General features: G+C 40.9%; 1 protein-coding gene and 1 long non-coding RNA gene across 3 annotated transcripts in view; one reads left to right on the plus strand and one right to left on the minus strand.

Moving 5' to 3' along the window:
- The first annotated feature begins 1,166 nt into the window (after positions 1 to 1,166).
- slmap (sarcolemma associated protein) overlaps positions 1,167 to 23,315 on the plus strand; it is a 47,827-nt gene continuing 25,678 nt past the window's right edge. For both annotated transcript variants that reach the window (XM_022225668.2, XM_022225669.2), the window contains exons 1-4: positions 1,167 to 1,285; positions 3,948 to 4,419; positions 16,587 to 16,740; positions 19,556 to 19,622. In XM_022225668.2, the coding sequence (XP_022081360.2) occupies positions 4,225 to 4,419; positions 16,587 to 16,740; positions 19,556 to 19,622 (416 nt within the window). In that variant the 5' untranslated portion in view covers positions 1,167 to 1,285; positions 3,948 to 4,224. The remainder of the gene's footprint in view (positions 1,286 to 3,947; positions 4,420 to 16,586; positions 16,741 to 19,555; positions 19,623 to 23,315) is intronic.
- LOC147799307 (uncharacterized) lies at positions 6,504 to 10,452 on the minus strand. Its single transcript, XR_015425038.1, has 3 exons — positions 9,990 to 10,452; positions 7,309 to 8,118; positions 6,504 to 6,644 (listed from the first exon to the last, which is right to left on the minus strand). It is a non-coding gene; the product is annotated as an uncharacterized LOC147799307 (long non-coding RNA).

A 23,315-nucleotide genomic window follows, 5' to 3' on the forward strand; every position in this document is an offset into this window, starting at 1 on the left:
GGGCCGTCTTCAGCCCACAGCTGATTTACGGGGAAAGGGGGTCCAGTAAATGTTCCAGAGAGTCAATAGTGGTGCCGTGATTGCCCGTGCACAATCGCCAATTAAAGTTGAGATGAAATGAAATGCACCGTGTTAATCTAACAAAGATGTCATAAAGCTGAAAACCGGTTATGGCTCTTGTGCTCAATGAAAGGCCTTCATCGGGAAGTTGAAACAAGAATATAAGTTTTTGGAAATAGACTGCGAAGCATTTGTATTTGTGCAAAAACAACCTTTTTATTGGTGATACTTTTAACAAGCTTTTGAAACCTAGCGACGGGACGTGCCGCGAAAAGATTTTCTTCTGCAGATTTCTTGTAGCCAAACAGTCGACCGTAAACAACACCCGATACTGCTTTTGTTCGGACTCGTGAGTCATTTCACGACACCATTGGGCATGTTCGACTACTCAGGTTAGAACTACAATAGTTCACGACGGCGGGTGTGCAAAATTTATGGTACTTCCTTCCTCTGTGTTGAGATGGGGGGGGGTCATATGTGGATTTGAAACTTCAAATTTATTGCAGATAGTTTACTCTCAAAATCACTGGACTGTAGATATCAAGTTAGTGGAGTATGGCGGATTCAGGAATTTTTCTGGGAGGGGGTCAGACCGGAGATTTTATTTTATGTCTTATTTTTGCGGACAAGGAGAAACGATGATGAAACATTACATGGCTTACATTTGTAACACTCATCCTGTACTTATAAGAAGGATCTGTGGAATGCCATCTTATTTCTAAAGTTACTTTAGTTATTTTATTATTACTTTCCCCATTTTTTTTCTCAGAGTGTTTGTGTGTGGGGGGTCGACCCCCCAAAGTCCCCTTCCCTGGATCCGCGACTGCCCATTTTTCAGTTTGCAAAAGCCAATAGCATGTAATTAGATAATGGCGTAAATCCACGCCAGCGAGTGTGTGGTGGGGACGACCAGTTTTTCCTGGTCAAAACGCGAGGAACATTCAAAAGGTTTCAGAGTGGCGTAATAAGAACTAGTCTCCTTAACCTTAAAAGAGCCGGGGCGGAATCCCCCCCCCCGAAACATTTTTCTCGAAATCACCGTTTTCTTGAGTTACGCGTACGTTAGCACCGGAATAGCGCCCTCTTTTGGTCACCTTGTCAGTTACGGAAGTAAATCAACATGGCGACGATGTCAATCTGTGATGAACTTTCTTGTGACGAATTATTCAGTAAAAGATCATAGTCGGTTTAGTTGTTGGCGTTATATTATCATCCAAGTTAGAAGGTAGGAATTCCAATCTCCAGGTGTCGATAATTTGGTTGGAGAAGTTTATCCTTGCCTTGTGAAAATGCACCTGGCAAATTTTGCTAACGCCCGGCTTCAATGAATTTGCAAACGTTTGACTGAGCAGCGCATTCACTGTCATTGTCAATCGTCATGTCATACCATGTAAATTTTTTAAACCTCAAGCATTTTTCCCGTATGTCATGGTTTTGTCATTCTTATAATTAAACTAAAGAGAATCTGTTACCATGCTTACTATTCACTGGAAAGAAGCACGACCCATGTAAATACTACATTTAGTCAGATCTGTTAATTATTATCATGATTGATCGTAGATTTGGTCATCAAAGCATGTCAAGTTGTTTTCAGTGTTGGTGTCCTCTTGTACGCCACATTGTCAGGCACCCGGTGTAGCTGTCCTGTTCAAAAAGAAATAATGAATATAAGCCGACATGCTGTCAGTTAACATGACTGCAGACACAAGTTACAACATGTACAAATTGTTCAGTCCCTGGCCTTATGTACTTAAAAAACCAGCAAAAACAAACATTTTGGGCCAGTCATGCCAATATTGAACAAACTGTCTCACGAGACATGTATGCTGTGGTACATGTACATGACCATTAGTCATGACATGTTAGCATTGGCAAGCCATGTTAGATTTTCCTTTGGGGGGTAGGGGCAAATTTAGAACAAATAACATGCACAAAAAGTGTGCGCGCAAGTCATAACCTAAAAATAGGTACATGGAGGCCGTATTTGTGGTATTAAAATGTGTATTCTTATATGCAAGTAGACTTAATGTATATTTTACTTTCGACCAGTCAGAATATTTTCTGGTTGTTACATGTAACACCAGTATCAGCATAGCAACAAATGTAACATACATGTACAACATTTTCCTCCAGGTGTATTTCCAATTGTTCAATTATGACAGCCCTAGTCTTTTTTCAGTCACTGTTCATGGTCTGGTGTGTGTCATTCAGATGGCAAATTGCATGAAGCCAGATCGTGAACACAGAAAGTGTTGATAAAAAGGCCACAAGCCAGCTGTATCTCATAGCACATGCACGTATACTTGACATCATGCTGTACCGTTGAGGGCTGTTGATTGTATGTTTGTAAAATGGCCTTCAGACTCCTCAGCTTGCCAGCCTCCGACATTGATCATTACGTGTATATTGAATTGACTAAGTCAGTCCCTTGTTGTGAACTTGTGACAAGTTGTTCAAGGTGGGAAATAATGCTTGCACCCATCTTAATTGACCACTGGGGGCGAGGGAGGGGTGGCATCTCCCAAGCCATCAAAGTCTTTCCTTCCAAAGTGTTGGTAACTCAAACAAAACTGGGTGATAACACAGAAAGCTGTTCGAAGCTGCTGCAGTACATGTGGCAGTGTTTCCGTTTATAAGTGATTGTTATCGTGAATATGATTCAGCATTTCATCACCACCATTTGAATGAAACACATCATAATTCGTTCCTTATGTGGAGATGGAAACTAAAAAAATTAACTAAACAATGACACTCTGATATTTTGTACACATTTGGAAATAAATAATTGTCCTTTGAACATCAGCAGGTTTCATTGAATGGAACAAGCGCAGGCTCTTGTTTACATGCAAGAAAAAAATATTAAGGTACAAACTGCGCATGTAAAATGCAACCTCCATCAGGAAAGAGAGAGATTACATGTTGATTTGTAATATTTTTTTTTAAAAAGCTTGAGATGAGTAGCAGATGGCCATAAAAGGTTCATGCCATGTACTTCAATGTAAAGGCATGCCTGACATCAGCAATCCCTACATGATTTCAGTACTCGTGATGATGTTGTCATAAACCCTCCTTTAGTTTTACAGCACAAATATGCGCAAGTGCCCAAGGTCACTCTCTTGCACGTTGGTGCAGTGCACAACACGACACAGCTGTGCTTCTTTGAGGTGTTTACCAAGTGACCCAAAGAGTGACTTCAGCATAGGAGGGTTAATAATGATATATTGATATACATATTTTTGTCTTGAATTCAAAAGTACTTGTGGATGAGTTATGGTACTTTGCAGTCGGGCAAGCCATATGCAGTATCCTGTTTGTTTGTGACACATGGGTGCTACTGGTTACGAGCCCATCGGTTTATCTGCCAACTTTGCACTATTTTCATTTCTGACGGTTCCATCACCGCACTGTGTGAGTGGGTGTGGTTAAAAACTACAGTGACATCTCATTAACAAACCGGATAGACCAGCCACATTGGGACATTATGACAGCTCTTTTGTCCAACTACCTAATATCCGTTGAAATCCAACTCTAGATTTTGGCAAGACTTTAAAGAAATGCCCCACCCCCCCAAAAAACTGTGTTCCTTTTTTAACAGGTGAGGATTTCTATTTGTAATTTTTTCAGCATGCAAGCATGCATTGCATAATTGTATTTGCCTGGCCTAAAGTTGGATGTGCGTTTAAGAAAATTTTTAGCGTACTTGTTCCGTCTGGTATTTGAGGTTATTTTTTTATTTATTTATTTTTTTTACATCCCAGGAGCGCAAGCACTATGTGATACACAGGGGATTCTAACTCGTGTACTGTAGATGTAGAAGACACCCAAACCGCTGAACCATGGTGCTATATACATATTAATTGTGTAATTATTATTTTGAAATTTTCCAGATGATGCTCTGAATTGACTTTTCATCAGTCAGCAAGAGAACCATGAACGCATAAATTCTACCAAGCCGGCCAAAACCTTGACAAACACAGACTTTGATATAACGAGTACTTTCCTGGTGACGTTCACTGTACTGCTACTGTAAGTTGCAGTCAATGCGGTTGATTCTCCGAGAAGTTCCTCGCAGTCCCCCCCCTGACGTCAGTCGTCAGTTCCCCTCCGTCTCTCCCCCTTCCCCCCTGGCTATCTTTTACTCCCGACGGTGATGCGCTGCCCGCCATGACGGCCATTGCTGTCTTCACGTGCCACTCCAGCTCCCACCCCTTCCAGGAGCGACGGATACCGCTCAGGGAGCCGGTCAAGATCGGCCGGTCGGTGGCCAAGGCCCGACCGTCCTCCGACAATGGAATCTTCGATTGTAAGGTGCTGTCGCGGAACCATGCTCTCATCTGGTATGACCATGACTCCCTGAAGGTCAGTATTTTGGAAGCGCTTCATTCTTTGACTTGTTACTTGATAACACAGTAGCCAGTTTCCAACTGTGACATCAATATGTTGTTGCCTTTTGTCTGTTATGGAGCTATCCGTGTCTGTTATGTAACCCTAATCCCATGACATCCTTCCAAACGTTCCAAACCCTGGCAGACTGTTTAGATTGAGGAGAATATGTCCGTACGTGTACATCCTATCCATTTTAACCAGTTGAGGCCAGTATCATTTCTTGGCAGAACTTGTTCCAGCCGCGGGCTTATATTTGGGCAAAACTTTAGACTTGATAAGTGATTTGTTCCAGGTTTGTGTGATATTACTGGTGGCATGGCTCTTTTTTAAATTACGGTAAGGGAATATATATGTGCTTGGCTGGTCTGGAGTGTGCGTTTAAGACCGGCTCAGAAGAATGGATACCGCTCAGGCATAAACGTTTGAGACCGGTCAAGCACATATTTATTCCCATTCATAAATACCTTTTTATTCAGAGGGTTAAAAGAAGTCACCATATGATAGATTCCAACCAGTTTGTTTTAAAATTTTACTTTAATTTTCCCGAACTTCCCCTCTATTTTATGGTAAATGTATATCCCTTTTGAAAGTTGTCCAATAGAATCCCCTTTAATGAACTTTGCATGCGCGTGGCATGTCGCGTGCACACAGACTCCTGACCAACCAGACCCAATTAAACTGTCTCGTATCCATGTGCCAGCGCGTGCTTTATGCAGCGGGCATTATCACTTTGCATTGGGCATTATCAAATGTTAATACACCGGCACGTGACGCGTTTTGACCAATAAGAATAGGAAAAACTGTCCCAGGTATAAATAAATGATGCATAATAGTGACTATATTCTATAAATGTAGCACCAAAATTACCAAGGGATGCAGGGCACTTGTCCCTACTCATCTTGCCTATAAACATTCCTAAAATCCTCTCAGCTCCTAGCTCAGTGGTGCCATTTCTGGTGCAAAAACAACCACCATCTCTCAAAGACCCCTTTACAGGTACCCATGTACACAAGTTTGCATTCCTGGGTGGAGGCAAGTGGGATAAAATGTGCTATTGGCTTTTGTAATACAGCTGCACCATCTTAGTGGTGTTTTGAAAAATACAGTGCTGATGGTTAGAACAAAAATGGTTGAATGTAAATATACATAAATACCAGTAGTACATGGACCATCACTTTTTCAATTGACTAACAGGCCAATCGGGTGGTACATGTACCAATGTCTTGTACACTCTGTAACTTCTAAGATTATTTCAGACTTTCAAGGCCCTAGGGAATGTACAAAAAATGTACACTGAGCAGCCTTGGGTTTGAATAAGCTTTGGTTGGGACTTACATTGTAAATGAATTTGTGCTTGAGGATTGGCAGGATGTGAGCCCCTGACCCATGATGACAACGGCCCAGTTGGTCAAACAGCCATGCAACCCACTTGGGCACTGTCCTATGAGATACAATGTGCATGTGAGAGGTCACATCCCAAATTGCTGTGTAGCTTTGAGATTCAAATGATTTGATTATAATTTGTACTATGGCATTGTTAAATGGTATCTGACACATCTCCCTGTAGCAATTTGCTGCTGCGAGAGCCCATTGGGCACAACCCCCCAGAATGGATAAAAACAGCCAGCCTAGCTGCTTGCGATTACATGTACTGTGTATGAGCTTGATGCAAGCCGTTTGTCAACTGTCACACAGTTGAATTACAGTAGACGCGCTCAAAATCTTTCCACCCTTAATGATGCTCTGCTTTCTGTTTGGCATGTCAGATTGAGGAAATTCGAAATGAAGGGATGAGAATAGTAGGTAAAGGAGAGAAGTCCTTAAAAAAGACTCCTTTTTTGTGGCATTGTGTCTCGATTTTGCAGTTGGGCGATACAGACGTTGATAAATTACTGCAGTGCACTTCCTGGTTGTGAGCAGATGTGATTGTTGCTCAGATCGATTAAACATTGGGCGTCATGTAAATTGTCTACATTACATGTACAGTGTGCATCTGCATTGGACATGTATGTAAAGTACATGTTCATTTCCTGTTTCCACTTTGTACCACACCACACAGTTGTTAAGTTATCCAATTTTCGAGGATTGCTTTCCAGACAGCCCATTGTTGCAACTCTCTTGCCTGTGCCAGTTGAGTCTGGAACAAGGCTTGTGACAAGTGTGCGGGCCCAGTGGATTCACAGGCAGCACCATCTTGCCTGGGGAAATAAATTACAGACAGGTGTGAATGGACCGTGTGCACTTGGCCTGAGTTCACAGATTACATACAGTGGGGGGAGAGGCCACGTGATGTGGAATTGACTCCTGATGTTACCCTGTAGCCAGAATGTTACGTTCAGATTATATGCTCTGAGTCTTGGGAATTGATCTTTTCCTTTGGCATTGTTTCTATTTAATTTCCTAAGGGCCCCACCATTAGGCCAATTCAGTCATTTGACTCCTATTCAATTGTTTGTGATTCATCAAAAACCTCTGTGTGAAAACGAAAGACTCCTTTCCAGCGATGCGGCAGCACGTGCCAAGGACATGTTAAAGTCCAAAAGCCAGTGAAATTCCACTCAAAAGATGTCTTGTCTATGAAAGATTACAGTTTTACAACTCCAAATTCGTCTCTCAGAAGGGTTGTTTGTTTGTTTATTTTTTGCCATTTGCCTCACTCGACACTATCTGAAATTACTCCAGGTGCGTGTTTATCTAGTTTATTTCAGTTGTGCACTGCCTTGAAAGAGAAACAAAGTTACTGTAGCTCACTTTAAATAGATATTGCAAGGGCCAGACAAGTCACGCACACATTCATGTTCAATTGAAGCGGTACATACATATCCTATATGTACATGTGCAGTGGTATACTTTTCAACCTACTTGAATAATATCAAACATGTCTAGATATGACGCAGTAGAGCGATGTGAATCCTGATAGCTTCACTTTATGGTCAGTGCAATGCGATGCAAAGAACATCTGCTTGATAAGATTAGAGAGGATCAGTCCGTCTGGAGGAATGACGTTCTGGAGTAAAGGAATGGAGAGTGCTGGGCATTATTTACGTGTGCTGTTCGGTACCGCCCTACCATCTTGAGATAGATCTGTAAAGGTGAAACAAACATGGCGACGAAGAGGAAGAAAGTTATAGTACAGACAACAGTGCAGATTGTGTCGATTTCATCCTCTGTGCCTCTTTAGTTGGGAGGTTTTTATCTTGAAAATAGATGGGCACCCTATCTTGAAACATGCAAATTCGTTCTAAATGAAGTTTGTGTTCAAGACACTAGTCAGATTTTTTTTTCAGCTTGCACTTCCAACGCTAAAACTGCAAAATGTTGTCAGTGATAGATTTTTTATGCAATATGTATTACTCCTTTGCAAAGTTGCTACCCTTTTGTGCACATTTAGTTGAAAATTGTTCAAGCATCAATCAGTGCCATTTGCACACAATGCAGTTGTCCTTGGCTCTCATAAGTTGCGTAGAGCATTGCATACCGGTATCAGGTCACACCAGTACCAGTGAAATTTGAACCTTGCGTAGACTCTTGAACAAAAGAGGTCCACATACCGATATACATGTATGTAATGCAGGCGGTGTAAACCTTGTGTGGACTGAGCCATGTCCACACATAGTTACATGTACCTCCTTTCTGCGAAGCAGTTTTAGAGGCAGTTGAGGTTATGGTTATCTGGAGCAAAAGAAAGAACGGTCAAGAAAACTCTGCAAGAAAAATTGACCGTTTTCACTGAAGTTTCTTAATTACACAAGAACAAAAGAATGTCCACACTAAGCCTACAAGTTACGTGAACTTGTGCGCATGCCAGTTTAGTACACAAGTGTCCATCAATAGCGCTACCAAAAATGTGCCTTCCTTTTTTTAAATTTTTTTATAGGGTTTCAGTGGTTAGACGCCACAGTCACCAATGGCAAATTTTTCCAGTCTTTAGCTATAATTCTGAGTAACTGGTTAACAAAAGAACAAAAAAAACCCCCAAAAAACAAGCTTACATGTACCGGTAGCATTTCGATAGAAAAGAATGTGGCTTCAGAAATGTGCATTTTAATAAGTCCATGTACATGTACCAAGGACTTCGGCTGGTACCCTGAATCCCTGATGTGGTACAGAGGTACATGTACTGTACATTGGGAGGGTTTACTGCAGTCTCTGAGTCCAGTGCAACCAATTAGTTGATTTTTTTTCAGCTGTGATCAATTACACACATCACTGCATAGTAAGTGCAAGTGCTGAGCTCAGCGTAGACTATGGCATCATGCCCATGTTGTTTTAGGAACACCAAGCTGTGATTTCAGGCATACTGTACACATCCAGGTTGAATGCGCAGACTAAATTTGGTACAACCATTTGAGAGGCTCTGTTTATACATGTAGTAGTGAGTCTGTGGGGAAGCCAGGCTGAAGTAAGGGGACAGTTTCTTTTGAACATTAGGAAAGCCAGGACCTTAGTGCAAAGACAAAAAATATGTCTCTCTAACATTTTGGTCCCCATAACGTCCATATTTGAACACGTGTGTCGCCCCAGTAGGACAGTTTGTGCACGCACACGTATGTGGATAGGCCTTCACCACGTTAAGGAGACAATTTCATTTAAGAAAGTCAGAACCAAGTTGTCAGGACAAAATTGTGTCTCCACATTGTTGTTTGCCCCCATTATGCCTAGCTACATGTATTTCTAGGTGTGTGTGGTTCCCCTTGACCTGGGAGCTACATGTAGTACAATGTGTGCACCTGTTTTTGTGTGCCGTTTGGCAGGGACAAAGGAGAACACTACACAAATTCAAGTCACATGTTATGATGTACCCTTCATGAAATAACTTTCGTAAAGTTAAACTACTTTTATTTTCTGAGGATAAAAAAGAAATTATCTGTACATATGCACCGGTACCTTTACATGTAATGAGATCAGCAAATATAAATGATTAGATTTGATGTACGTGTACGCTTGTTTTTAATGAATCAGGGCCCGGAAACTCTTAACTTTTTTCAATTGTATCATATCATTCGTAAAAATCCCAACATTTCGGAAAATAATGCAGTTTTCTTATTTTACTGTTAAAATTGCATTATTCCAAATCCTTCTGTTGAATTTTTAATCTACCAAATTAAAATGCTGGCCTCAGCCATACAGAAACACGGGATCTTGCAGACTGCTTACATGTACTGTAACCACGGCAACCAGGGTGCTGTTTAGTGAAATTTAAGCATTCTATTTTATACACTGACATGTTTTGACAACATGTACATGTGCATGGGTTGGTGTACAATTACAGCAATTCACAATAATCAAAACCCCTAATCAAGTCTTCCACAGCCCTCATGCTCGCCACTGTCATCTCATATTCACATGGCATTTATGCTCAGTCAAAGTGTGAATTGGCCTGCCTCGATGGCTTTTAATTCAAATACGGCCCACTCATATCACCAGCCATAATGGAGCTTACTGTACACGTAGGATTCAGACCATGTTCACTCAAAAGTGACTGTTCTACGTGTGCGATGCTGTCTTAATGTGTACAAACAGATACTGTCAGTGTACCGTACCAAGTATCAGTAGCATGGATCCGTCTTCCCACGTCAGCTCTCTTTACGGCGTGCAGCCAATGGTGTTCAAACAGGCAATTGCTTTGTGCACATGCCTACTGAGATATGTAATAAATGAAATCGCCGTCCACAGTTGCAGCGTTTTACTAGCTCTTACAGTGTACATGCACATAATGTAGCTCCTTTGTTCCCACCCTAAAAAAGTAGCGTATACCTGTATGTTGTCAAAGAACTGTATACATACATGTAGTCTTTCTCTTGTTTACTATACATGTATATTTGATTTAGTGTCAGTTTTGATTCTTGAGTCGTCACCTTGTGTTGCGGTGAAACAATCAGCTCTCTGATATTTTTGCCCACGTACATGTACTTGTTCATACCAGAGCACATGGTTTTCCTGGAAATTCTCTTTCAAAGGAATTGGGAAATCATGTTCGTTGATGTGTAAACAATCCTCGTGTGTGTATACTGCAGCACAAGTACTGTACATTCACCAGTAACTGCTTCGCTAGGTTATTCAATCATACCGGTAGGCTACGATGAAGAGGTGTCATGTGGAGACAAGTGCCACACAGGCGCTTGAGGTGCGAGCAGTTGGAAAGACGCAGCTCCCTATTGGTTGTAGAGGCTCTAGGGTATTTAACTGTAACATTGGCATACCAGTGATACCACCTGCATGCAAGTATGGTATCAACACAGTAATGGCTTCCGATGCTACATGTGGTTGACGGATTGGTCCGTCCATTAATTGACCAAATCCAGTGTACATCATTTTGATCAATTCAAATCAGCACAGTCCGGACACAGTGACTTTGTCTGAACCTTGTGGCTGTGGCTGATAAACTTTAGGTATCTATGAAAGCCATTCTGTTGTATGGCTGCAGCCTCTTCCCATGGATTTGTGTGCTACACGTAATCCCAGCCGTAGTCCAGACTCAACCTACTGCAAATACGCTGTCCATAGTTGCAGTTTTGTGCACAGAGAAATGGTCCCTTGGTTTACTGCACCATGTTGGATTTTTAGTGGGTTCAATATCAAGAAGCATCCTCGATACATAAACTACGCATGAAATTCAAGGTAATGAAACATTTTTACTTTTAGTTTCATGGATGGTAAAAACCAGCTTTGCAAGTGTTTCATGTTCAGTATATATCCATCAGAGAAAAATATAGACAAAATCACTTTTGGAGTGATACAGGCCTAATATCTCTGTTACTATATTTTGACTAGCCTTCAGGAGTGTTTAGAAAAGGTTGAGAGTGGTCTACTGGCCTTTGGACCATTATTTTGCTAGCAGAGTGCTTGAAGGTCAAATTCTTGTGTGTTATTGTGCATTTTACTGGAACATGTACATGTACTTTGAACTTCATTTAAATGACTTTCCATGTGTCCAGTAGTCAGGAAGGCAGAATTATGGAAAGATTGATTTATGGATGGAATACATGTTTTAAGCTGGCAAATTTTAAACAGTAGCCAAATTTATTTTTCTTATCGTTAGTTATTCTACCAAAACAAATAACGTTCAACAGTCTACCGTACATACGTGTACATGTATTTATAAGCAAAACAAAAATAACAAGGCTGAACAAAGAATTTGAAAAGAATTTGAAAAGAGACGAGTAGGCAGACGCAGGGACCGTGGGTAAACATCAACTGCCAAAAGCCATCCTGACATATTTTTCAGCACTTTTTTTGTCTTCCCCAATTTTATCAGCAATTTATCATTATGTGGCCTTTTTTGATGCTTCTTAAACCTTGAGTTTTAATTTGTGTGTGTGAGACTGTGGGGCCGTATGATTTCCCCGGGGAAGATGGTACCAGCAGACATGTGCACTAGCTGTCACCACGATTTTAACCTTTTTAATATAATGCCCGAATAATTCTGTCTTCTGATTGGTGGGTCGCTCATCATATGTCATGAATTACCAGTATTTGGTATGCTGGTAACCAGCGGTTGGACCATTTGTCATACCCATGGATTACATATGCAAAACACCAGTAACATTTTGTTGTCTGTAAGTACGAAAGATCGTATAGCGCCGCAAAGTGGCGCAAGATGGCAAACTTCACTGTGAATACACGTGAAACGTTGTAATCGCATGGGCACCATTTGAGCAAGCGATACGCCTGCACAATCACATTAATGTGCAGACGCCTTGGCAGGCACATGCACGTGGTGAGCCTGCGCCTAAGCATTACCGTATGCACAGGCGTATTACTTGCTCAAATGGTGCCCATGGTAATTACATCTTTTGGACAGAGTTATCCATCTTGCGCCTTCAGCGCTATATGATCTTTGGTAAGTACTGTTTCAAAAAATATTAAATGAGTGTTTCACTTTTGTTCCACTTCTTTGAGTAGAACACTCAAATCTGGCACCTCACGGAATTACTCTTGCCACTGAACTCATAAACACTCACTGTGTAGAACATTGCACAGAAGTTGCTTCCTACAAATCCTAACATCCTCAGTCCTTCACCTGTTGGGAGGTTTGAGGGCTGTGAATTTTGAACTCAGAAACGTGTGGGCTATTTATGTGAGTTTCTAACATTTGGTGTAGTGCACATTGAAGTATGCATACAAAGGAAGTAAGAAAAACAACCACTGATGTGTTTTCCTCATGTTTTTCCATTTATGAATACGAGTGCGTATGGCGAAAACTTGAACCATTTCGCATCTGTGTAATCCAGTAGTGTGTTCAAATGAGCAGCCACTGCAGTGTCAGACCCTGGTAAAAATTGGTTACAATACAAATTGGTTACAATGGAAAAACAGGAGGCTTTGATGAACAACATCAAGTCAACACAAAAATATGTACCGTTATTTTTATGTGTTTTGATGTGAGCTTGAGGTTTTTCAATCGGGAGCTGAAACTGACCCACTCTTTCTGGTGGTCAGGAAAAGAATTGGTCCCATAGGGCCTAATTCTTTGGATCCAATATGAAATGGGTCCTTCAAGAAAGGCCTGTGGAGCAAGAATGGTACATTTGAGTAGAAATATGCGCAGTACATGTGCAAGTAGGCCGATCATTCCCAGAACTAAAAGGCACAGGGGAATTGCCCGACCATACAGTGTACATGTAATGTAGCTCTGGGAGGCTGTATCAATGAGTTTGACCTTCAACTCAGAGGTCAAAATGCTTGGTTTGTATGGTGTGTGTATGAAGTGGCAGTTCTTTTCATCTAGATTAAAGTGAATTGGTAGTGCTGTGGCACATGTACATGTCTACGTGCAATTATGTTGTTGCACTGTATAATGCACCCCCTCTGTTTTGATGGCTCAGACTTGCGCAATTTCTTGGGGGGGTTTTCACAGACTTGTCAGCTGAGATGGAAACTTTGCTTCATTAAAAAGTTGACAAACTCACAGGATTTCGACTTTCCTCCTTTCTTTGATTCTTTTTTTAAAGTCTTGCGGTAAATGTGGTAGGCGTACTGGGTATGTTGTTAGCGCCACCAGTAAGTACTGGTATGAGGTATGTGTAACATGCACTGTTATGACACACAGCCCAAATTGGTGCCAGTACGAAGCATCGATTGTTGTGAGATTGTGGCCCTTTGGACTTAGCCGGTGCCTCGTTCTCTTGACCAATCAGGAGATGACTGCCACACCTTTGAAGGCCTGTCCAGGACCTTTTGTACTGGATGCAAATGAAGTTTATGCTACATTTTCACTGCTTGCAGTTCTCTGTTCCTCTGTTGTCTCTATAAAAGAAGCAGGCCAGCCCTATTAAGTACAGGTGCACATGCATATACATAAATATGGTACAGGTTTTATATTGGAAGGCGAAACTGAACTCTGGCGGCGGTGTTTGATCTGATTTGATTCTCTTTTGGGTGTTTTAAAGAAATTTGAGAGAGACCAAAATTCTACTGCATATCAAAATCTATTCTGAAAGATTCTTTCAGGGTTGACTTGTCACGCCCCGCCCCTCCAAAAAAATTTAATTTGACATGACAGACATTTTTAGTGGGTTTTCTTGGCTATCTGTCTGGACGGAAGTGCTGGTACTGTAGCGTACTCCTCTTGTACCAAAAATTATCAAGAGGTAAAGCTTTGCACTCGCTGAATATATCTCAGCCTGGACATAGTTCAATATAACAAGATAATGCACAGGGCACCGGCTCAGGAAAAAAAATACTAATGATATGGAAGCACCTCCTTAATTACACTGTATTGGATTGAAAGCTTGGAGGGATAGCTGCAGGGGTTATGATGGGGGGCACACTGTAGACACCATGGATGAGCATTAAAGGCAACTAGCCCCAGAAGAACGATGATGATTCTTTTCCCACAAGGGTCCTATCAAGGGGTTGGGGAGAAGGGTCGCACAGGCAGATTTGGGAACCCCCCCCTTCATAATGGATCGCTAGCAGCGTGACTTCTATATGAATTTCATTTGAGATGAGTCTCTGGATTGATCTCATCATTTGTAAATGTGGAGTGATGAATCGCCTGAAGTCTTTGATCCGTAACCTGGCCATTGATTGTATATATTCAGGCTGGTGCCAGTACATGTACATGTACATTGAGACATTGACTGTGAAGTTAGAAGCATTAAGCATGTGCTAGTGGGTATTGTGCGTGAGCTGCAGTCTAGGGACTTTTCTTTCATTTTTATTTATAGCCTTTCTACTTATTGCTGTCTTTCACCATGAATAGCCTGAAATTCCATCCGTATTTATTTCTGCTCATAGTTTGGCAATTCTGCAGTGTCTATGGTGTAGGGTTTTCGTATAGTAGATTAATTTGAAACCCATCCTGACAAAAATGAGTCACATGTCCCCAGAGGCACTTTTAAAAATCTTTGCATAACATACATGTGACTAGGAAACAGGAACAATTTTCACCCACGTAACGCCCATTGTAATAAGGATACCAAACGGAGTGATACCTTAATGCCGGTACATCAAAGTAAGCTCAGTTTGCCTCTCTAATGCATACTAACACAAAGCCTTCATACGCCCTCTGCGGGACTCCATCATATTTTGTATACTTCATGAAAACAGAGTTCAACAAAGTTTATATGACATAGCATTCTTGAATCCATTGGCATTCCTGCTGTCGTTAATTGTGACTACCATTGTGAAAGACCCACCATGACAACGCCAACATGTGCTCAGGGACGGCTCAAGGAATTTATTTGGGGGAGGGGGGGTCAGGCCGAGGACTTCTTTTAATGCCTCATTTTTGTGGACAAGCAGAGACACATTACATGACATACATGTACCTTCCTTTGTCCACGTTTCTTTTGCTTTTTTTCGGTTGTGTCGTTTTGTCTTAGAGTAGGCGGAGGGGTTCGACTCCCCCCTCCCCGCCCCCTGGATTTGTGCCTGGTACTACAGTGGACACTAACTCCTTTGAATGTGTGGAGAACGTGTCATTTCTTAAAAGATGATGAATGAAAAGACTACAGAAGGTGTATTCCATGCCAACCTTGACTGTTGAACAGTTGGGAAAAAGAGAGAAGGGGGGAGAGAAATAGGAAAGAGATTCTGTTTGGTTGCTATTAAAATTGTTCAATTCAAGCAGCGTCTCTGATTACGACAATGACAAGTAGTGGTTTATATTTTCAAAGAGGTTTGGAATGAGCCCAGCCTTTATCTCTATTCCTAATGCCCAATGTTGGGACCACGTTTTGACATGCTTTATACAATGTACAGTGCACTGTGTCTGAATATAATTTGTGTAAAATATTGTAACAGTTATTGCGAGATGGTTCGAATCTATGAGGCAAAAATCAAATGTGCCAAATCTCATGAGGTAGCTCCACAGAAATACCTGTCAGGCAGTAATGTAATCAAATGTTGAGCTCATTTGCATGCTCAGAGCAAGAAGTCATCTTAGAGCTTGCCACAAGCAATTTGTGTCACTCAACAATTCGGCTCATGAACTGTTTCCTCGGGAGAGTTCCTTTTTTTTTCTGGGTTTAACAAAAATGCATCAAAGGGTAGCTGCAGTGCAATTTTGCAAACCACCAAAATGCCCCCTTGTGTCCCAGTTCAGATCATTTTCAGTTTTTTTTGTCACTATTTTTAAGCCTTTTTGTTTTTAATGCTAATGATATTTCCATGTTAATGAGCGAACCTGTGATGTCTTTTGGGAAGAGAACTTCAGTGTTGCTTTTGTTTGTGCACAATGCTGCTAATTTTTTTTTTTTTGGCTGGCCTAATTTTCATTCCTTTGGTGACTTATTGTGTAATTACATGGCAATAAGCAAGCATGCAACCCCATCTCAGAAATGTTTTCATTTAGTAAATTCTCGGTTCACAAGTTGAACAGAAAAACGTATGCACTAAAACATGTCTTCCTGGGATGACATCACGGCAACAGCGCCCTCAGTTGTCTAGGAAAGAATGGGCAATTTTTAATGTGTCACAAATTGCACTCGTTGCGTTGAATTGGAAAGGGATTTCAGACAGTTTGCGTACATTGAAGGAGAGGGATAAAGTTGCAGAAAATTGTGTCAGAGAACATTTCATTTCTGGTACACTTTAAGCTTCCACACCATTTGAACCTCATCTCAAAGAATTTGCATGTCTGCCATATTTAATACGTTGTTCTCCTTTTTTTTTAACATTGATTGCTTCTTCAGTTCTATTTGCAAGACACCAAGAGCAGCAATGGGACTTTCATCAACAACCAGCGCCTCAGCAGGGGGGCAGAGGAAAGCTCCGCCCATGAACTCAACTCAGGAGACATCATCCAGTTTGGGGTGGATGTCATGGAGAATTCCAGAAGAGGAGTTGGTATGTATGTTCATGGGCATAGTGGCAGGAATAATTGTATACACCTGTACCAATGTTGTCACTCAGCTCTGCCTTGCAGAAAACATTTTTCATTACAAAAGAATGTTCCCCTCTGTGACAGTGTGACAGTTTCATGAGGAATGTTCCATTCCACTTGCCATGTGGATTGGAACATTACATCTGTCACCTCATGAAAATGGTAAATAGCCAGTTTCCCAAGGAGTTACATTTGTTGACTTAAAAATGAAGTTTCTTTTCCATCAAGTATGATGATATGTTGATAGTTTGAAGCAAAATATGTAAACTATATGAGCTGTGTAACTTCAATGTGGCAGGTACATAATGAGGCTTCAAATCCTTGTTGCTGATTGGTTGATCCGTAGCAACAGTAGTTTTGTAGCTTTACATGTACTGGTAGTATGTCTCTGTCTGAATCAACTGGCTTCAGCTACATGTAGAGCTGACGCACTCATCTGTGGGTAATGGTACCAGCTATGGCTTCCATAGAGAGATATGATGTTTCCAGCCATAGTCAAAGCTTTCTAGCATGTCCAATCGTCAATGGAGTATTGATGTCGGGACTTTTAATCCAGTACAGTATTTACGACCACATACAACCATCCTACTTGAGAAATGATGCATTCTGTTTGGATTTTCAAACATGTACGTGTTTTATAATCAAAGTTGTCCTCGAGATTCAGCTCACGGTTATTATGTGTTCATCTGTTATGCCATTCCACAATATGTGTAAGGTCTGTATTTATGAAAGTACTTTATTAAATCGGCCCCTCTCATAATGTGCACCTCAGGAAGTCTACTTGGAACTGATTAGGACCTGCATGTACTAGCCAGGCTTGTTACATGTTTAGTCATTAGTGTCAGCTTCCATTATCTCTGGAAAGACTGTAGGCCATTTATAATGTTCAGGGTTTGATTCCTAAACTGGGGGGAGGGCTGTCATTTGACAAATGGCAGTTGGGTGCTGAGTGCAGTGGTCAAAGCCGAGTTGCTTGGGCCTGCTCTGGGTGAATGTGATGGCTTAATTGGCTGGCCAAAGTGGGTTGAAGTCTGCCAGCAGGCTCTTTAGAAGTTAGGGTGTTGATTTCACTTCTTGAGGCAGGAACCTGCTAGCAAGCCTCAAAAAAGGGACCATTTACATTGTGGGAGTTGGGAATCTTCACCGAACAATATTACTACATGTACATGTATGTGGCCAGTGCTGCAGTGGTTAAATTCTTCAGAGACAAATTGAGACCCATAATAGAAGCAGACCCTGAATTTGTGCAGGGGACAGACCTAAAACTTTCTCTTCTCACAAAGTGCTCATTCATTTTCAAAACTGTAAAAATGTAAGCTACTGCGAAAGCTGGTTTCCCCTGTGTTGTACCGTCTGAGAAATGCGACTCGTCCTCTGAAGTAAAAGTTTGTACATTTGTGTACGACACGTGTTACACAACATGGCTTGCAAATCTAGGCAAATCTGTGAAGAGTAAACTGGGAACGGATTTAACATTTGCTGAAAACGTCTCCTGGATTTAGTGTTAATACCAGTAGTGAGCTGTTGTGGGGGCCACCTGTACACATGCATGCGTGTAATTACTGTCATGACTTATGATCTGTCAGGCAGTGCACTGTGTCAGCTTGGTGGTCAAAACCAGCCCAGTGACTCATTCACTATTGATGTATGACCTCAGTATGCAGAAGCATAAACACACAGTGTTTCTCTGTTTGCCATCAAATATACATGTACATACAATGTATATACACATATATACTGTACATGTACATGTACATATACAGACCATTTCCATATATGCATGTATGGTAGCATTACCAATGGCACTCTTTTCAGTCTGGAAAAGTGTGACTTTTTCACGTTACTTTTATTATAAAAATACAAGAAGTTACATACAATGTGTAGTGCTTGTCACGCTTGATGCTTTTTGCGAGCCTAGTATGAGAAAAGTTGTCACTGCCACTTGTGGATGGACTCGAATCCATGACCTCTTGTTTACAAGTGCATGTACCCCTCGCCAGTCTGTCACCCATCAAAAAACATGACAAGGTTACCTGTTCGATTCTTATGTTACCAGTTTGGACTGTGGTCAATAGAAGCTTCAATTTCTGATGAACATTCATGTACCTGTAAAGTGAATGTTGGAGATCTCAGTAGGCTGTGTTGTAATTTCACCCCAATCCATTTTCCCCTGTGGCGCCCAGCAAAGCTTGTGATATGATACTTATATGTGTTACTTCATCAGAGAGACTTCGCATTTTCATGTCCGGACAGCACCCTCACGTGGAATGTATTGTATGCGCTAGGGTTATTGCATAAAGCTACATTGTACGGCATTGTACATGTATACAAACCAGCCACACTTAACATTTTGACTACAACATGTTGTGAACGAGATTAACCACCACCAGCGTCTGTGGATGGGTTGTTTATACTTTAAGCATTAGTAATGTTTTATTACGTCCTTTTGATTTAAATCAGCTGTGGATTTCTCTAGCTTTTATTAAAGTTAGCTCAGAGTCCTTATGGTAACAATGTACATGTACATTACATCATAATGTGTCGTCTTATTTATTTATGAGCAGTCACTATTTCATGCATGCTGGATGAATTATGAAGTAATGAATTTAACAAGCTCACAGGAGAACGCTTTTTCAGGCCTGGTCAGGTTTTTTAACTCCCATTGTCGGTATAACAGTGGAATATAGCTTAATGTGCTCTTCTAATGGTATCAATGTATCACAGCATAATCCCGAATCTTGAAAGAAATGACCTTTTTAAATATCAACTTGTTAACAGTGACCCACGGCTGCATAGTTTCCCAGCTGACATTATTCAACCCAGACGGAACAGAGGCTATCAGAAGGTAGGTGCTGTTGTTTCCTCACAACATCTATTTATTTTGTGTCTAGTTTGTCGGGTTTTCAGATACTGAATTGGGGGTGATTTATTTTTTTCTGACTAGATTTGAGTTGAGTTGAGTTGAGTTTTTACGTTGGAGGTTGGTCAAAGTTTTCAAGAAACTTGTTAAAGAACTAAGGGGGCACTCAGTGGCCTACCTTCTGTAACAACAACAATTGCTCCAACTTTGGCAGTGTCTCGGACTTCAGTTACAGGCTGTGATGGGTGTCCTTTCACTTTTTGATTCACTATCAGTGGATTCCCGAAGTATTTGTAGGCTTTCCAGTAGGAATGATGGGCGTTGCGTCATTTAGTCCCAACATGAATAGCCTCTGAAAAAAAAAATGTTTTCTGGGACAGCAGACAAGCATCAAGTTCGAGACTTAGCTGAGCTGTGAGAAAGTGTCCCGAATACCCTTGATGAGTCGATGTCAGCTCTCGCGAAGAGCAAGGGCTCCCCACGCTGTAAAGGCAAGGAGCTTTCACTACAACAGGACTGTAGATGAGCTTGAGATCCACAACCACCTCCCCCCTTCCTTTCCTAGTCAACATTAAAGCATTACATGTACATCGCTGACCTTTAACCCTCCAACCTCCATCTGCAATACATTATCAAGCAGAAAAGTAAAATACATGTACATGTACATGTGCACCACATGTCTCAGTGTTTGAGTCACTGCTCATCCAAACTGAGAGGGATCAGGCTGAATCAATTTGAAGGACTGTATATTCAAATGTTCAGCCTTCAAATATTCGGTTGTACTGACTTCCCACAGGAGCAGAAACAAAATATACAGGATTTCCAAACAGCAAAAAAAAAACTTGAAGGAAAAGGCATTTTGACTTTATTGTTTGGCGTACATGTACATGTATGAATTCAGGTCCCTGAAGTCTGTTTGTAGCACCTCAGAATATGCGTTTGGAATTCAGTTTTGTGAGCCATCGACATTGTGTCATTTTTTGATTTTGATCTTCAGATATTTCATTTTGAAACTAAGTATTTGGTTATTAATAATCGGTGGAATATATGAATATTCAAATAATTAGCCCCGCCTAACATTTGGAATGACCGCTTGACGTTGTGCAGATTTTTCCTTTTTTCCTCTCCTTTCAAAACTGCGCTGCATATCAGCACTGAATTTTGCACCCTTCCTGCAGCTTAAGCAGAATTTCCGTTCCTCAATCCCCCGGGTTAACCCTGACCACAGACAGCCAGCCACTGACAAGAAACTGCTGATACTCCTCAGGTAGAAGACAGTCAAAATGAGTGTGACCAATCAACCTCAGGACCCCAGAAATTGGTTCAACCCTGACCCTAACCCGTTTGGCTTTGCCCATAATTTTGCTGAATCTGTCAATAATTGACACCAAGCATTCAGCCACATTCTTGTTGATCAGTCAGCAAACCTCCCAAAGTTGCTCAACCAGTCCCAAATCCACTGATTTCTTACAAAACATGGCACGAATGTCACTAAACCATTGGGAAATTACTGTAGGGTAAGGGTGGCTGTGGATTTTGTTCTCGATTGCGTGCATGTTGGTGGGAACTTGTGCGATATTTGCAGTACAAAATTTTAAAAATTGGAGGTTTCACTCCCCTCTGCAACACACCTGGGACCTGCATTTTGTCTTCCATGGATTGAAAAGATTTCATTGAATATGATGAATATAATAAGAATGTCAGTAATGGTACTTAAAACTTATGGTACATGCAAGATAGGGGGGCTTTATTGAAGTATTCAGGTACTTTCTTGGGACTCTTTCGGACGTAAAAAAATTCCTGTACAGAAGCAAGTTTATATGTATGAAAGTAGGAAACTCAAAGGCGGTGATTTTTATTTTCAAAGAAATGATACATCATTCATGTCCCAATTGACTTTGTTTATTAGATTTGTATTTAATCAGAAGATGATGCCTATACCATTTTGTAGCAAGTCCTTTTGAAAGTTTTTCTGCTCTGCTTTCTGTGAATGAACAGTACCTACAAATATTCGCAAGCCAATTTCTCGATACACATCCTATTTAACCCAAAGTGCACATTTGTCATGCACATGGATGCATTACATTTTTATGGCAACACATACATACGGAACAAGGATACTTAAAAGTGTAATTTCCCAAAATATCTCTGAGAAGGAAACTGGCTGACACGTGCATGCAACATTGCAATACTCAAGTTCTCCCCTTGTGGATAGTTGTTGCAGATGAAAATAATCCCCTTCCCCCCCAAAAAAGGGAGAATTTCTTTTCCTGTCCAGTATGCTGCCTATTTTGTATTCTGTAAAATTAAATCTTGGTTTCAAATGAGAATTTTTTCCCAAAACATTTTATGGAATTCTAAAAGTACAAAGAATATTTAGTCTAGAAAAAAAATATTTCGATTCCATTTTGCCCAGCTCTTCCCAGTAATTGATGGAGGATATTTCTACGTCCACATGCACCATGTAGTGGTAGATAATTCAATCTCATGCTGAATGCAACACAACACAGTCTTCCATCAGAATGTAAACATACGAACAACTACACATTCAAGTTGTGACATTTGATTTGTCACAGCATTTGTTCTTTATTACACTTTGAAAGTGACTTACATGTACCTGTAGGTGAGCAGAATAAACCAGGCCAGGAGGAAATAAACTCATAAGCCTATAGGATAACACTTGAGACCCAGATCATAGATATGTCATGGAGTCTAGCATTAACATGTAAATGGCATTGACACGTAGCATGTAGCTACCACTGCAACTTCGGCAAGCTAAACTCATTTCCTTATTGTCATATACCGGTGCATGTCGATTTCAAATCACGTACACGTAGATTCAGCAAATTTCAAGTGGCAGAGTCTTGTTCCGTTTGACATATTTCTTTCTGTAATGTGGGTTTTGAAAGACTTGTATATCCAGTGTACCAAACGAATGAATGAACACTATAAATAGATTTTTAAACTAACATGTAAAGAGGTGTTACATACTGGTACTTGCTTATGAGCTCAGATGTACTGGTAGTCTGGCATTTATTGCACTGGTTGACCCAAATTTGATTGAACTAACAGAAGTAAATGTTGCCAAGAAAAGTTTCATTTAATTGAAACTCTGCCTGGAACCAGTTAAAAGTACATGTAGTATGCTTCAAATAGAATTTTTGCTTCAAAAGGAACCTGTCTTTGTCATAAAAGTTTTATGTATGTACATGTACGCTTAGCAGCTTCAAGACACCACCGTTTACTCTCAGGCCAAATGAAGGTACATCTACATCGATGCCAACGGCATGTGAACACCAGAACCCAAATTTCACAGCTCTGCTGGCCAAGGAAGTCTGTGTTACAATGCTGTTACAGTTCAAAGTATGATCACCAGTAGCTGTGGTGCAGAAACCCATAGTGTGGGGGATGTAACGGAGCACACAAGCCAAGAGTCTTGGATGACTTGTGAAATATGCAGAATTATTGGCTATGCACATGTGTTTCATTCATTGAAAGCTGAACCATGTCGATGCGTTTTGCACCATCGTTTTACTGATACATAAAGCATTTGCTCGGAATGAACATGTTTGTTCCCTCACATCTGAAATAAGAACAGCTGGGAAGTAACCAAACAACATTGAGCCCACTACATGTACGTGTAGATGGAAGTGACATGTACATGTCATAAATCTGACT

The sequence above is a fragment of the Acanthaster planci genome, linkage group LG04, assembly GCF_054643075.1.
Source record: "Acanthaster planci isolate LZ-2023a linkage group LG04, COTS_SCS, whole genome shotgun sequence".
In the NCBI taxonomy this organism is placed as follows: Eukaryota; Metazoa; Echinodermata; class Asteroidea; order Valvatida; family Acanthasteridae; genus Acanthaster; species Acanthaster planci.